Genomic DNA, 12,504 nt, shown 5'->3' on the forward strand with positions numbered 1-12,504 from the left:
TTATCAGGTAAGCATAAATTATGTTTTTTTTCATTCAGACCAAAGGGAGAGAGGGTATTGAGTCTGTACATCCAGCGTGACTCGTGCTGGAGAGAAGTCAGAGTCATGCATTTTTTGGAAGTGTCTGGCCACTGGACTGTCTGACTCCTTATCCTTAATGCTATCTCTGTGTTCCCTCACCCTTTCTTTTAATTCACGTGTCGTTTTCCCAATGTAAAATTTGGGACACGAACAGTGTAACATATAAATGACATTTGAGGTATTGCAGACTATTCTTTCATTGATGTGGTAAGACCTATCAGAATATTCAGTGAAAAAATTTGAGGCTTTAACGATGTACTTGCAGTACACACATCTGCCACAAGGTTCGCAACCTTTCCTAGTTTGTGCCTGTGTTAGCCAATTTTTTGGGGTATCTCTTTGGAACTCACTACGAACCAATTGTTTTGATGTGTGTATATATATATATATAATATCCAGCACAAAAAAAGCACTCACTGGTTAGGTAAAACATAACATTTAATAAGTTACATTAAAAAACATGACGTTTCGGAGGCATTTCGCCCCCTTTATCAAATGCACGATACAGCTTGAAAAATTTACAAAAGCATTAAATTTTTCAAGCTGTATCGTGCATTTGATAAAGGGGGCGAAATGCCTCCGAAACGTCATGTTTTTTAATGTAACTTATTAAATGTTATGTTTTACCTAACCAGTGAGTGCCTTTTTTGTGCTTGATATTTTCTGAAGTGCACCCTGGGAGCTGCTATTATTTATGGAGTGCCTTTTCTTCTGTTTGAGTATTTTAACTCAGTTCTGATCCTAAAAATCCCAAGTAGTGGGAGCTGTCTTTGCTCTCTCCTGTGGGCAGCATAAATCGGGGACAAAAGATAAAAAGCATTTGAGTTAAATCAGTCTCGTCATCTAACCACTGCAATTGTTTTATGCTTACAGAACTGTACAACATTATTAGGGCAATAGTGATAAATAAAAGGCGGAACTGCCTTTACATTTATTAGTGAGCTTTCTTCCTGGTGATGGGTGGCACTGGCAAATTAGTTGCCCCCTTTTTTGAGGACACTATTTAAATGTTCATTTTAGTATAACATTTAATACAATGTCTTTTAGTAGTAAAACCCTTCAGATTACTTTTATTTGCATGGGTGTGGTGGCTTATTCTCGAAATATAGATTCATAAACTGCATCTTTTCTTTAAGTAAAGCAAATTGATAGTTTGGATGTTTTCTTACATATGTTTGCTCACCAGGTTAACAAATGAAAACTAGATTTGAAGAAATAATAAGTAGCTGTTTAGATCATTTATTTTTGTTAAACTCATATGACCTATCTTTCTTTAGACATGTCGACTGTTTTTGGGCAGCTTTAAAGGGAAAAGTGGATGGGCCGAATAATGAAAAGGAGTTGTTAATGCAGCAAGGCGATGCGTCCTTACTGAGACTCCTAGAAGCAATACTTCAGGCTCTACCGCACTTATTGTTACAAATCTATATCTACTTGACCCTAGATGAGACTGATGTATATCCAGGTAAGGCAGGATGGAACCTATTTGACCTGATGAGGATTCTAGAAAACCCAGTTATTCTAAGCATTCTGAATCAGACTGGCTACGTTTTTGGTGCTTTTCTTATATAAATATTTTTTTTTTTTCTGAACAATCTTCTTTCAATATAAGTTTTCTTTCAGAGTCTGAATTCTTTAAAGGTTCTGATCCTGTGGGTGGCACTGCATGTGGGCAATTCTTTTTTCATGAAGTCAATAAGCTGTTAAGTTAAAGCGAGCATCTTTATCTTTACCAAAGTCTTTCCTCTTGTGCTGAAAAATTCAGTCTAATATTTCCCACTTATGAATTGTATTTATTTCTTTTTTAAGACACAATGAGTCCATGGATCATCTTAATTACTAATTGAATATTCACCTCCTGGTCAGCAGGAGGCGGCAAAGAGCACCACAGCAGAGCTGTTAAATAGCTCCTCCCTTCCCTCCCACTCCAGTCATTCTCTTTGCCTACATTAGTGATAGGAAGAGGTAAAGTGAGGTGTTAGATTGGATTCTTCAATCAAGAGTTTATTATTTTTAAAGTAGTGCCAGAGTGTGCTACTTTGTTCTAGGGTGTAGCCGTAGTCCATATCAGTCTCTTAAGTAGAGCTTTTAGTGGCTTTAGAGCAATGGGAACTTGTGGGACATAATTCTCACTGCGCCTCCCATACATTTATGCTGCCCTTATTCTGATGGCCTAAGCACACTTAACTCGGGCTTTATCATTTTCCACGGGGCTATGGGAGGGAGAGGACCTCCTAAACCTGCTGAGCTGCCCTGCTGTTGGGCAGAGTTCAAGGTAAGTGCTAACTTTTTATTCTGGGTCTGGGAAGATCTCAGAGGAGTGGAGCACTTTATTGTATTTCAGGGGACATTGCTTCATTTCTGTAAGAAGGAGGACCCTGTGACAGCAATTACTATGCAGGCACTGGGCTAAGGGCTTATATCTATTTTTGAGTATAGAGAACTCAGGAGGGTAAAGTGTTTTTGTGGCTGGTTGTTGATTGCATCCCAATCGTTTTTGGGCTAAGATGCTACCTGTCAGCGGTAGTACTATTTTCAGGAGTTGCTTAGCGCTCTCGTTCTTTATGGTGCCTAAGTTTCTCCCGGTAGCTATTTTTATCTTAATATGACAATAGTGACCGGGAGATCGATAGCAGTAACGCCCACGATGGGCGGAGCCTGGTTTGAGCACACGCTACTGTTTTATTTACATTGCCAGTGTTAGAGGACAGAGCAACTTAGTCTATTGCCTAGTACGGGATCTGTTAGTACACCTAAACAGTTCCCAACAGCTTCTCTGTTTTTTTTTTATCGATGCAGGACAGAGCGTTAAACAGTGGATGATACCACAATTTTCAGACTAGAGAGAGTTTTCTCGGAAAGGAAGCTTGGTAGCATAGTACTTTCTGTTTCTCATGTGGGAACGGATAGCGTCACTGCCTTTTATGAATAAAGTTTTTTTTTTTTCTGGTTTCACAGACTTATGGACACCTCAGCAATGGTTAGGCTGAGGTGTAGATAGGTTCTGATATAGTTATTCACTATACTTTTGCTGCTCTAAAAAATATTAAGTTTCTTTTTATGTCTTAAAGAGACAGTAACGTTTAAGGTTAACTTTTATTACAAAATTTAACATGTTTAATTCATCCTTTGTGACTTAGGAAGGATCTTGAGCACACAAAATTAACGTTACTTTTAACATTTAAAGAGACAGTAAAGTTTTTTTTTTTTTTATGTGTAGTTTTTTTTTAATTAAAAATGTATTTATTTATTTTTTTAATTTTATTTTCTGAACCTACTCCTAAGGCGATTGCTGTCTAGGAGTCTGTTGACAATGATTAATCTCTGCCACACACTTTTACTATAGTGTCCCTCTAAACTTTATGGCCACATGCAGTGCCCTGCGCTTCCTTTTTCACTCCACCCGGTGTTGCTCTGCATTCATACATTGTTTTTCCCACGAGGTAGAAAACTTTACTAGATGTATTATTTTCAATCATTTAGAATTGAAAATTAATTGATTCAGTAGTTAATATTCCGAATGGTTCTTCCCTGTTACCTGAAAGAGGAAGATACTTCGGGATTACCTGAGAGAGAATTCTCAAACTCGGAACATTATTTTATTTGTTCCTGAGGTTGTTTGTTTTTTCTTTCACTTTTTAGCTTGAACACCTCTATTTGTTATTTTAGGAGGTTTTAGCTACCCTGGGCGACTCTGACATTACCAGTGTAAGCGATCCTAGTGCGTCCAGCAAGTTATAAAGAATGGAAACAGCCAGCTGTAGTAGCCTGATGGTTAGCTTAGCTGTCTAGCTAGTGGAAGGTTTGTAGTTTGAAACCAGCTGCAGCTTTTAACCGCATTCCCTATATTTAAAGAGTTGTTTCCCATAGCCGACTCAGCTATGGAGGCTGGGCAATCATTCCCTTGGGTGGAAGGAGTAGTTTCCAGCTTAGATAAGAGAACTACTATACCCTTAGAGGATAGTTGGGTTTTTCAAAGGTCCTATGGACCAAGATTAGAGAGAGGATGTACACCAGGGATTACAATGTCAGCCAGCGGTGTACTTTGCTAACGTCACTAATGCGGCGGCATATTGGTTTGATGCGTTGTCTGATTCTATTACGTCAAACTCCCCTGGATAAAATCCAGGATAGGATAAAGGCTTTCAAACTCCTTTATTTCAAATTCTTCCCTTCAAGTTATCAAGATGGGAGCATAGGTTTCAGGTTTTTCTGTTCCAGCTCACAGAGCCTTATGGTTAGAGCCTTGTTCTACGGATGTATGCTCTAAGTCTAAGCTTTTAATGATTCATTACATAGGGGCAGACTTTCGGTCTTCGCTCAGGCTTGGGTTTGAGATGTTCAGAATCCCTGGGCAATAGAAAATGGTGTCCCAGGGATTCAAATTGGAGTTTAAGAGTTTTCTTCCCAGAGGCGGTTTTCTGCTTTCAAGATTATCTGCAGATCAGACAAAAGGAGAGGCGTTCTTACACTGCGCAAGTGACGTCTCAGGCCTGGGAATGATTGATCCAGTTCCAATACAGGTACTGGATCTGTTTTTTTTTTATACCAATTGGTTTGTGGTTCCCAAAAAAAGAGGGAACCTTCAGACCACTTTTTAGTTCTCAAGAGTCTAAACAGATTTTTTTAGGGTACCGTCCTTCAAGATGGCAACTATTCGTTCCATTCTTCTCTTGATCCAAGAAGGTCAATTTATGACAAGTGGATTTCAAGGACGTGTACATTCCTGTGCCATTTACAAGTTAGACAAACACTCCCAGTTCACGGCTCTTATTTCGGTTTTGTCTCAGCTCTGAGTTTTTACGAAGGCTCTGGAAGCGCTGTTGGCGGTGCTTCGGTTACGGGGCATTGCAGCGGTGTACTATCTGGACAATATTCTAGTCCAGGCGCCATTCTTACAGCTAGCAAGACTTCACACTGACTTGGTGTTCTCCTTCCCGTGGTCTTCGGGTGGAAGGTAAATTTGGGAAAGAGTTCCTTAGTCGCATGCACAAAGGTAACTTTCTTGGGAACCATTATGGGTTCCATATCGATTGAGCTTTTTCTGACAGAATGTCAGGAAATCAAAGATTATCGATACTTGTTTAGTCATTCAGTCCACGACTTGACCTTCAGTGGCTCAGGGCATGGAGGTAATCGGGCTGATGGTGGCGGCAATGGACATCATCCCGTTTGCTCGGTTCCATCTCAGACCTCTGCAGTTAAGCATGCTCAGGCAATGGATCGGAGATTATACAGATTTGTCTCATCGGATACTACTGGAGCAGGAGACAAGGGATTCTCTTTAATGGTGGTTGTCTCTGTATTATCTCTCCCAGGGATCCTGCTTTCGCAGACCATCTTGGGTATTTGTGACAACAGATGCCAGCCTTCTAGGGTGGGGAGCAGTCTGTGGCTCCCTAAGGGCTCAGGGGGTTTGGATACAGCCAGAGTCCTTTCTTCCTATAAACTTTCTGGAGCTGAGAACTATCTACCATGTTCGCCTGGCCTCAGTTAGCTTCGGTCCAGTTTATCAGGTTCCAGTTGATCAAAATATCATCAGTGGCTTACATCAATCATCAGGGAGGAACGAGGAGTTCCTTAGCGATGATAGGGGTATCCAAAATCAGTGGGCGGAAGCCAATTCTTGCTGCCCGTTGGCGAGCTACATCCCAGGGGTGGCACATTTGGGAGGCGAATTTCCTGCGCAGGCAGTCCTTTCCTCCAGGGGAGTGGATACTCCATTCGGAAATGTTCTCCAGCTTTTTTCCTCCGTTTTGCTTTTCATCGAGTCATTGCTCGAATCCAGCAGGTAAGGGTTCGGTGATCCTCATAGTACCGACTTCGCCTTGTAGGATTTGGTGTGAAGGTCTGGTGGACATGTCATCTCTGCCATCTTGGAGACTTCTGTTGAGGAAGGAACTTCTAATTCTCGGGGCCCCTCCTTCACCCGAATCTGGTTTATCTGAAACTGACTGCTTGGATATTGTACACTTCTTATCCAAGCAGAGTTTTTCTGACTCTGTCATTGTGACCATGATTCAGGCTTGAGGACCTGTTATTAGTCAAATTTACCATAAGATATGGCATAAATATCTCTATTGGTGTGAATTCATGGACTACTCATGGAATAGATAGGATTGCTAGAGTTTTGCCTTTTTTCCTAAAGGGTTTGGAAGAAGATTTATCGTCAAATTCCCTAAAGGGTAGAAACCCTGTCTTTGTCTAATTTTGTTACAAAAACGTCTGGTAGATGTCCCAGATGTACAATCATTTTGTCAGGCCTTGGTCAGGATCAGGCCTGTGTTTATACCAGTTACTCCTCCATGGAGTCTGAATTTAGTTTTCAGAGTTCTTCAAGGGGCTCAGTTTGAGCCTATTCTTTCCTTTAGATATTGTGGTGTTATATTGGAAAGTTTTTTATTTCTTGTTGCTATCTCTTCTGCTCAGAGAGTGTCAGAGTTCTCAGCATTTCAGTATGAGTCTCCTTATCTTCCATTTAGATAAGGTAGTTTTTACGTACTAAATTAGTATTTTTTTACTAAGGTTTTCTCATCGGAACATTAATCAGGAGATGGTTGTTCTTGTGTCCTAATCCTTTTTCTCAGAAGGAAAGACTTCTGTCCAATTTGGACGTGGTCCGTGCTTTACAGTTTTACCTGCAAGCGACTAAGGACTAGCGTCACTCTTCTTTGTCTTTTTCTCAGGAAAACGCACGGGCAGAAAGCTATGGTTACTTTTTCTTTCCTTTTGACTGAAGAGTATCATATGTTTTGTATACGTGACTGCTGGACGGCGACCTCCAGAGAGAGTTACGGCTCATTCCATGAGGGCTGTTGCTTCCTCATGGGCGTTCAAAAATGCAGCTTTTGTGGAACAGATTTAGAAGGTTGCAACTTGGTCCTCTCTTCACACTTTTTCAAAGTTTTACTAGTTTGACACTTTTGATGAGGCCATTTTTGGGAGAAAGGTTCTTCAAGCAGTGGTGCCTTCCATTTAAGTTTCCTGTCTTGTCCCTCCCGTATCATCTGTGTACTCTAGCTTGGGTATTGGATCCCATTAGTAATTAAGATAATCCGTGGACTCATCGTGTCTTAAAAAAGAAAAGAAAATTTATGCTTACCTGATAAATTTATTTCTTTTTTGACACGATGAGTCCACGGCCCGCCCTGTTCTTGTACGACAGGCTGTGGGTTATTGTAAACTTCAGACACCTGCACCTTTGACTTTTCCTTTCTCTTCCTAACTTCAGTTGAATGACTGGAGTGGGAGGGAAGGGAGGAGCTATTTAACAGCTCTGCTGTGGTGCTCTTTGCCGCCTTCTGCTGACAGGAGGTGAATATCCCATTGGTAATTAAGATGATCCGTGGACTCATCGTGTCAAAAAAAAAATGCATTTATCAGGTAAGCATAAATTTTCTTTTCTTTCATGTAATTAGCAAGAGTCCATGAGCTAGTGACGTATGGGATATACATTCCTACCAGGAGGGGCAAAGTTTCCCAAACCTCAAAATGCCTATAAATACACCCCTCACCACACCCACAATTCAGTTTTACAAACTTTGCCTCCGATGGAGGTGGTGAAGTAAGTTTGTGCTAGATTCTACGTTGATATGCGCTCCGCAGCAAGTTGGAGCCCGGTTTTCCTCTCAGCGTGCAGTGAATGTCAGAGGGATGTGAGGAGAGTATTGCCTATTTGAATGCAGTGATCTCCTTCTAAGGGGTCTATTTCATAGGTTCTCTGTTATCGGTCGTAGAGATTCATCTCTTACCTCCCTTTTCAGATCGACGATATACTCTTATATATACCATTACCTCTGCTGATTCTCGTTTCAGTACTGGTTTGGCTATCTGCTATATGTAGATGAGTGTCCTGGGGTAAGTAAGTCTTATTTTCTGTGACACTCCTAGCTATGGTTGGGCACTTTGTTTATAAAGTTCTAAATATATGTATTCAAACATTTATTTGCCTTGACTCAGAATGTTCAACTTTCCTTATTTTCAGACAGTCAGTTTCATATTTGGGATAATGCATTTTAATTTAACATTTTTCTTACCTTAAAATTTGACTTTTTCCCTGTGGGCTGTTAGGCTCGCGGGGGCTGAAAATGCTTCATTTTATTGCGTCATTCTTGGCGCGGACTTTTTTGGTGCAAAAATTCTATTTCCGTTTCCGGCGTCATACGTGTCGCCGGAAGTTGCGTCATTTTTTGACGTTATTTTGCGCCAAAAATGTCGGCGTTCCGGATGTGGCGTCATTTTTGGCGCCAAAAAGCATTTAGGCGCCAAATAATGTGGGCGTCTTATTTGGCGCGAAAAAATATGGGCGTCACTTTTGTCTCCACATTATTTAAGTCTCATTTTTTTTATTGCTTCTGGTTGCTAGAAGCTTGTTCTTTGGCATCTTTTCCCATTCCTGAAACTGTCATTTAAGGAATTTGATCAATTTTGCTTTATATATATGTTGTTTTTTCTCTTACATATTGCAAGATGTCTCACGTTGCATCTGAGTCAGAAGATACTACAGGAAAATCGCTGTCAAGTGCTGAATCTACCAAAGCTAAGTGTATCTGCTGTAAACTTTTGGTAGCTATTCCTCCAGCTGTTGTTTGTATTGATTGTCATGACAAACTTGTTAAAGCAGATAATATTTCCTTTAGTAAAGTACCATTGCCTGTTGCAGTTCCTTCAACATCTAAGGTGCAGAATGTTCCTGATAATATAAGAGATTTTGTTTCTGAATCCATAAAGAAGGCTATGTCTGTTATTTCTCCTTCTAGTAAACGTAAAAAATCTTTTAAAACTTCTCTCCCTACAGATGAATTTTTAAATGAACATCATCATTCTGATTCTGATGATTCCTCTGGTTCAGAGGATTCTGTCTCAGAGGTTGATGCTGATAAATCTTCATATTTATTTAAAATGGAATTTATTCGTTCTTTACTTAAAGAAGTACTAATTGCTTTAGAAATAGAGGATTCTGGTCCTCTTGATACTAATTCTAAACGTTTAGATAAGGTATTTAAAGCTCCTGTGGTTATTCCAGAAGTTTTTCCTGTTCCTAATGCTATTTCTGCAGTAATTTCCAAAGAATGGGATAATTTGGGTAATTCATTTACTCCTTCTAAACGTTTTAAGCAATTATATCCTGTGCCGCCTGACAGATTAGAATTTTGGGACAAGATCCCTAAAGTTGATGGGGCTATTTCTACCCTTGCTAAACGTACTACTATTCCTACGTCAGATGGTACTTCGTTTAAGGATCCTCTAGATAGGAAAATTGAATCCTTTCTAAGAAAAGCTTATCTGTGTTCAGGTAATCTTCTTAGACCTGCTATATCTTTGGCTGATGTTGCTGCAGCTTCAACTTTTTGGTTGGAAACTTTAGCGCAACAAGTAACACATCGTGATTCTCATGATATTATTATTCTTCTACAGCATGCTAATAATTTTATCTGTGATGCCATTTTTGATATTATCAGAGTTGATGTCAGGTTTATGTCTCTAGCTATTTTAGCTAGAATAGCTTTATGGCTTAAAACTTGGAATGCTGATATGGCTTCTAAATCAACTTTACTTTCCATTTCTTTCCAGGATAACAAATTATTTGGTTCTCAGTTGGATTCCATTATTTCAACTGTTACTGGTGGGAAAGGAACTTTTTTACCACAGGATAAAAAATCTAAAGGTAAAAACAGGGCTAATAATCGTTTTCGTTCCTTTCGTTTCAACAAAGAACAAAAGCCTGATCCTTCATCCTCAGGAGCAGTTTCAGTTTGGAGACCATCTCCAGTCTGGAATAAATCCAAGCCAGCTAGAAAGGCAAAGCCTGCTTCTAAGTCCACATGAAGGTGCGGCCCTCATTCCAGCTCAGCTGGTAGGGGGCAGGTTACGTTTTTTCAAGGAAATTTGGATCAATTCTGTTCACAATCTTTGGATTCAGAGCATTGTTTCAGAAGGGTACAGAATTGGTTTCAAGTTGAGACCTCCTGCAAAGAGATTTTTTCTTTCCCGTGTCCCAGTAAATCCAGTAAAAGCTCAAGCATTTCTGAAATGTGTTTCAGATCTAGAGTTGACTGGAGTAATTATGCCAGTTCCAGTTCCGGAACAGGGGATGGGGTTTTATTCAAATCTCTTCATTGTACCAAAGAAGGAGAATTCTTTCAGACCAGTTCTGGATCTAAAAATATTGAATCGTTATGTAAGGATACCAACGTTCAAGATGGTAACTGTAAGGACTATCTTACCTTTTGTTCAGCAAGGGAATTATATGTCCACAATAGATTTACAGGATGCATATCTGCATATTCCGATTCATCCAGATCATTATCAGTTCCTGAGATTCTCGTTTCTGGACAAGCATTACCAGTTTGTGGCTCTGCCGTTTGGCCTAGCTACAGCTCCAAGAATTTTTACAAAGGTTCTCGGTGCCCTGCTGTCTGTAATCAGAGAACAGGGTATTGTGGTATTTCCTTATTTGGACGATATCTTGGTACTTGCTCAGTCTTTACATTTAGCAGAATCTCATACGAATCAACTTGTGTTGTTTCTTCAAGATCATGGTTGGAGGATCAATTTACCAAAAAGTTCTTTGATTCCTCAGACAAGGGTAACCTTTCTGGGTTTCCAGATGGATTCAGTGTCCATGACTCTGTCTTTAACAGACAAGAGACGTCTAAAGTTGATTGCAGCTTGTCGAAACCTTCAGTCACAATCATTCCCTTCGGTAGCCTTATGCATGGAAATTCTAGGTCTTATGACTGCTGCATCGGACGCGATCCCCTTTGCTCGTTTTCACATGCGACCTCTTCAGCTCTGTATGCTGAAGCAATGGTGCAAGGATTACACGAAGATATCTCAATTAATATCTTTAAAACCGATTGTTCGACACTCTCTAACATGGTGGACAGATCACCATCGTTTAATTCAGGGGGCTTCTTTTGTGCTTCCGACCTGGACTAATTTCAACAGATGCAAGTCTCACAGGTTGGGGAGCTGTGTGGGGATCTCTGACGGCACAAGGAGTTTGGGAATCTCAGGAGGTGAGATTACCGATCAATATTTTGGAACTCCGTGCAATTTTCAGAGCTCTTCAGTTTTGGCCTCTTCTGAAGAGAGAATCGTTCATTTGTTTTCAGACAGACAATGTCACAACTGTGGCATACATCAATCATCAAGGAGGGACTCACAGTCCTCTGGCTATGAAAGAAGTATCTCGAATTTTGGTTTGGGCGGAATCCAGCTCCTGTCTAATCTCTGCGGTTCATATCCCAGGTGTAGACAATTGGGAAGCGGATTATCTCAGTCGCCAAACGTTGCATCCGGGCGAATGGTCTCTTCTCCCAGAGGTATTTCTTCAGATTGTTCAAATGTGGGAACTTCCAGAAATAGATCTGATGGCGTCCCATCTAAACAAGAAACTTCCCAGGTATCTGTCCAGATCCCGGGATCCTCAGGCGGAGGCAGTGGATGCATTATCACTTCCTTGGAAGTATCATCCTGCCTATATCTTTCCGCCTCTAGTTCTTCTTCCAAGAGTAATCTCCAAGATTCTGAAGGAATGCTCGTTTGTTCTGCTGGTAGCTCCGGCATGGCCTCACAGGTTTTGGTATGCGGATCTTGTCCGGATGGCCTCTTGCCAACCGTGGACTCTTCCGTTAAGACCAGACCTTCTGTCACAAGGTCCTTTTTTCCATCAGGATCTGAAATCCTTAAATTTAAAGGTATGGAGATTGAACGCTTGATTCTTGGTCAAAGAGGTTTCTCTGACAGGCTCGTAAATCTGTATCTCGAGAGATATATTATAGAGTCTGGAAGACTTATATTTCTTGGTGTCTTTCTCATCATTTTTCCTGGCATTCTTTTAGAATACCGAGAATTTTACAGTTCCTTCAGGATGGTTTAGATAAGGGTTTGTCCGCAAGTTCTTTGAAAGGATAAATCTCTGCTCTTTCTGTTCTTTTTCACAGAAAGATTGCTATTCTTCCTGATATTCATTGTTTTGTACAAGCTTTGGTTCGTATAAAACCTGTCATTAAGTCAATTTCTCCTCCTTGGAGTTTGAATTTGGTTCTGGGAGCTCTTCAAGCTCCTCCGTTTGAACCTATGCATTCATTGGACATTAAATTACTTTCTTGGAAAGTTTTGTTCCTTTTGGCCATCTCTTCTGCCAGAAGAGTTTCTGAATTATCTGCTCTTTCTTGTGAGTCTCCTTTTCTGATTTTTCATCAGGATAAGGCGGTGTTGCGAACTTCTTTTGAATTTTTACCTAAAGTTGTGAATTCCAACAACATTAGTAGAGAAATTGTGGTTCCTTCATTATGTCCTAATCCTAAGAATTCTAAGGAGAAATCGTTGTATTCTTTGGATGTTGTTAGAGCTTTGAAATATTATGTTGAAGCTACGAAATCTTTCCGAAAGACTTCTAGTCTATTTGTTATCTTT

General features: G+C 40.2%; 1 protein-coding gene across 1 annotated transcript in view; it reads left to right on the forward strand.

Moving 5' to 3' along the window:
* The window catches only part of XKR5 (XK related 5), a 227,232-nt gene that overhangs the window by 78,148 nt on the left and 136,580 nt on the right, over positions 1-12,504 (forward strand). The window contains 1 exon segment of the mRNA XM_053711084.1: positions 1,359-1,546. Coding sequence (XP_053567059.1) covers positions 1,359-1,546 — 188 coding nt within the window.

Source organism: Bombina bombina, chromosome 4, assembly GCF_027579735.1.
Source record: "Bombina bombina isolate aBomBom1 chromosome 4, aBomBom1.pri, whole genome shotgun sequence".
NCBI classification, from domain to species: domain Eukaryota; kingdom Metazoa; phylum Chordata; class Amphibia; order Anura; family Bombinatoridae; genus Bombina; species Bombina bombina.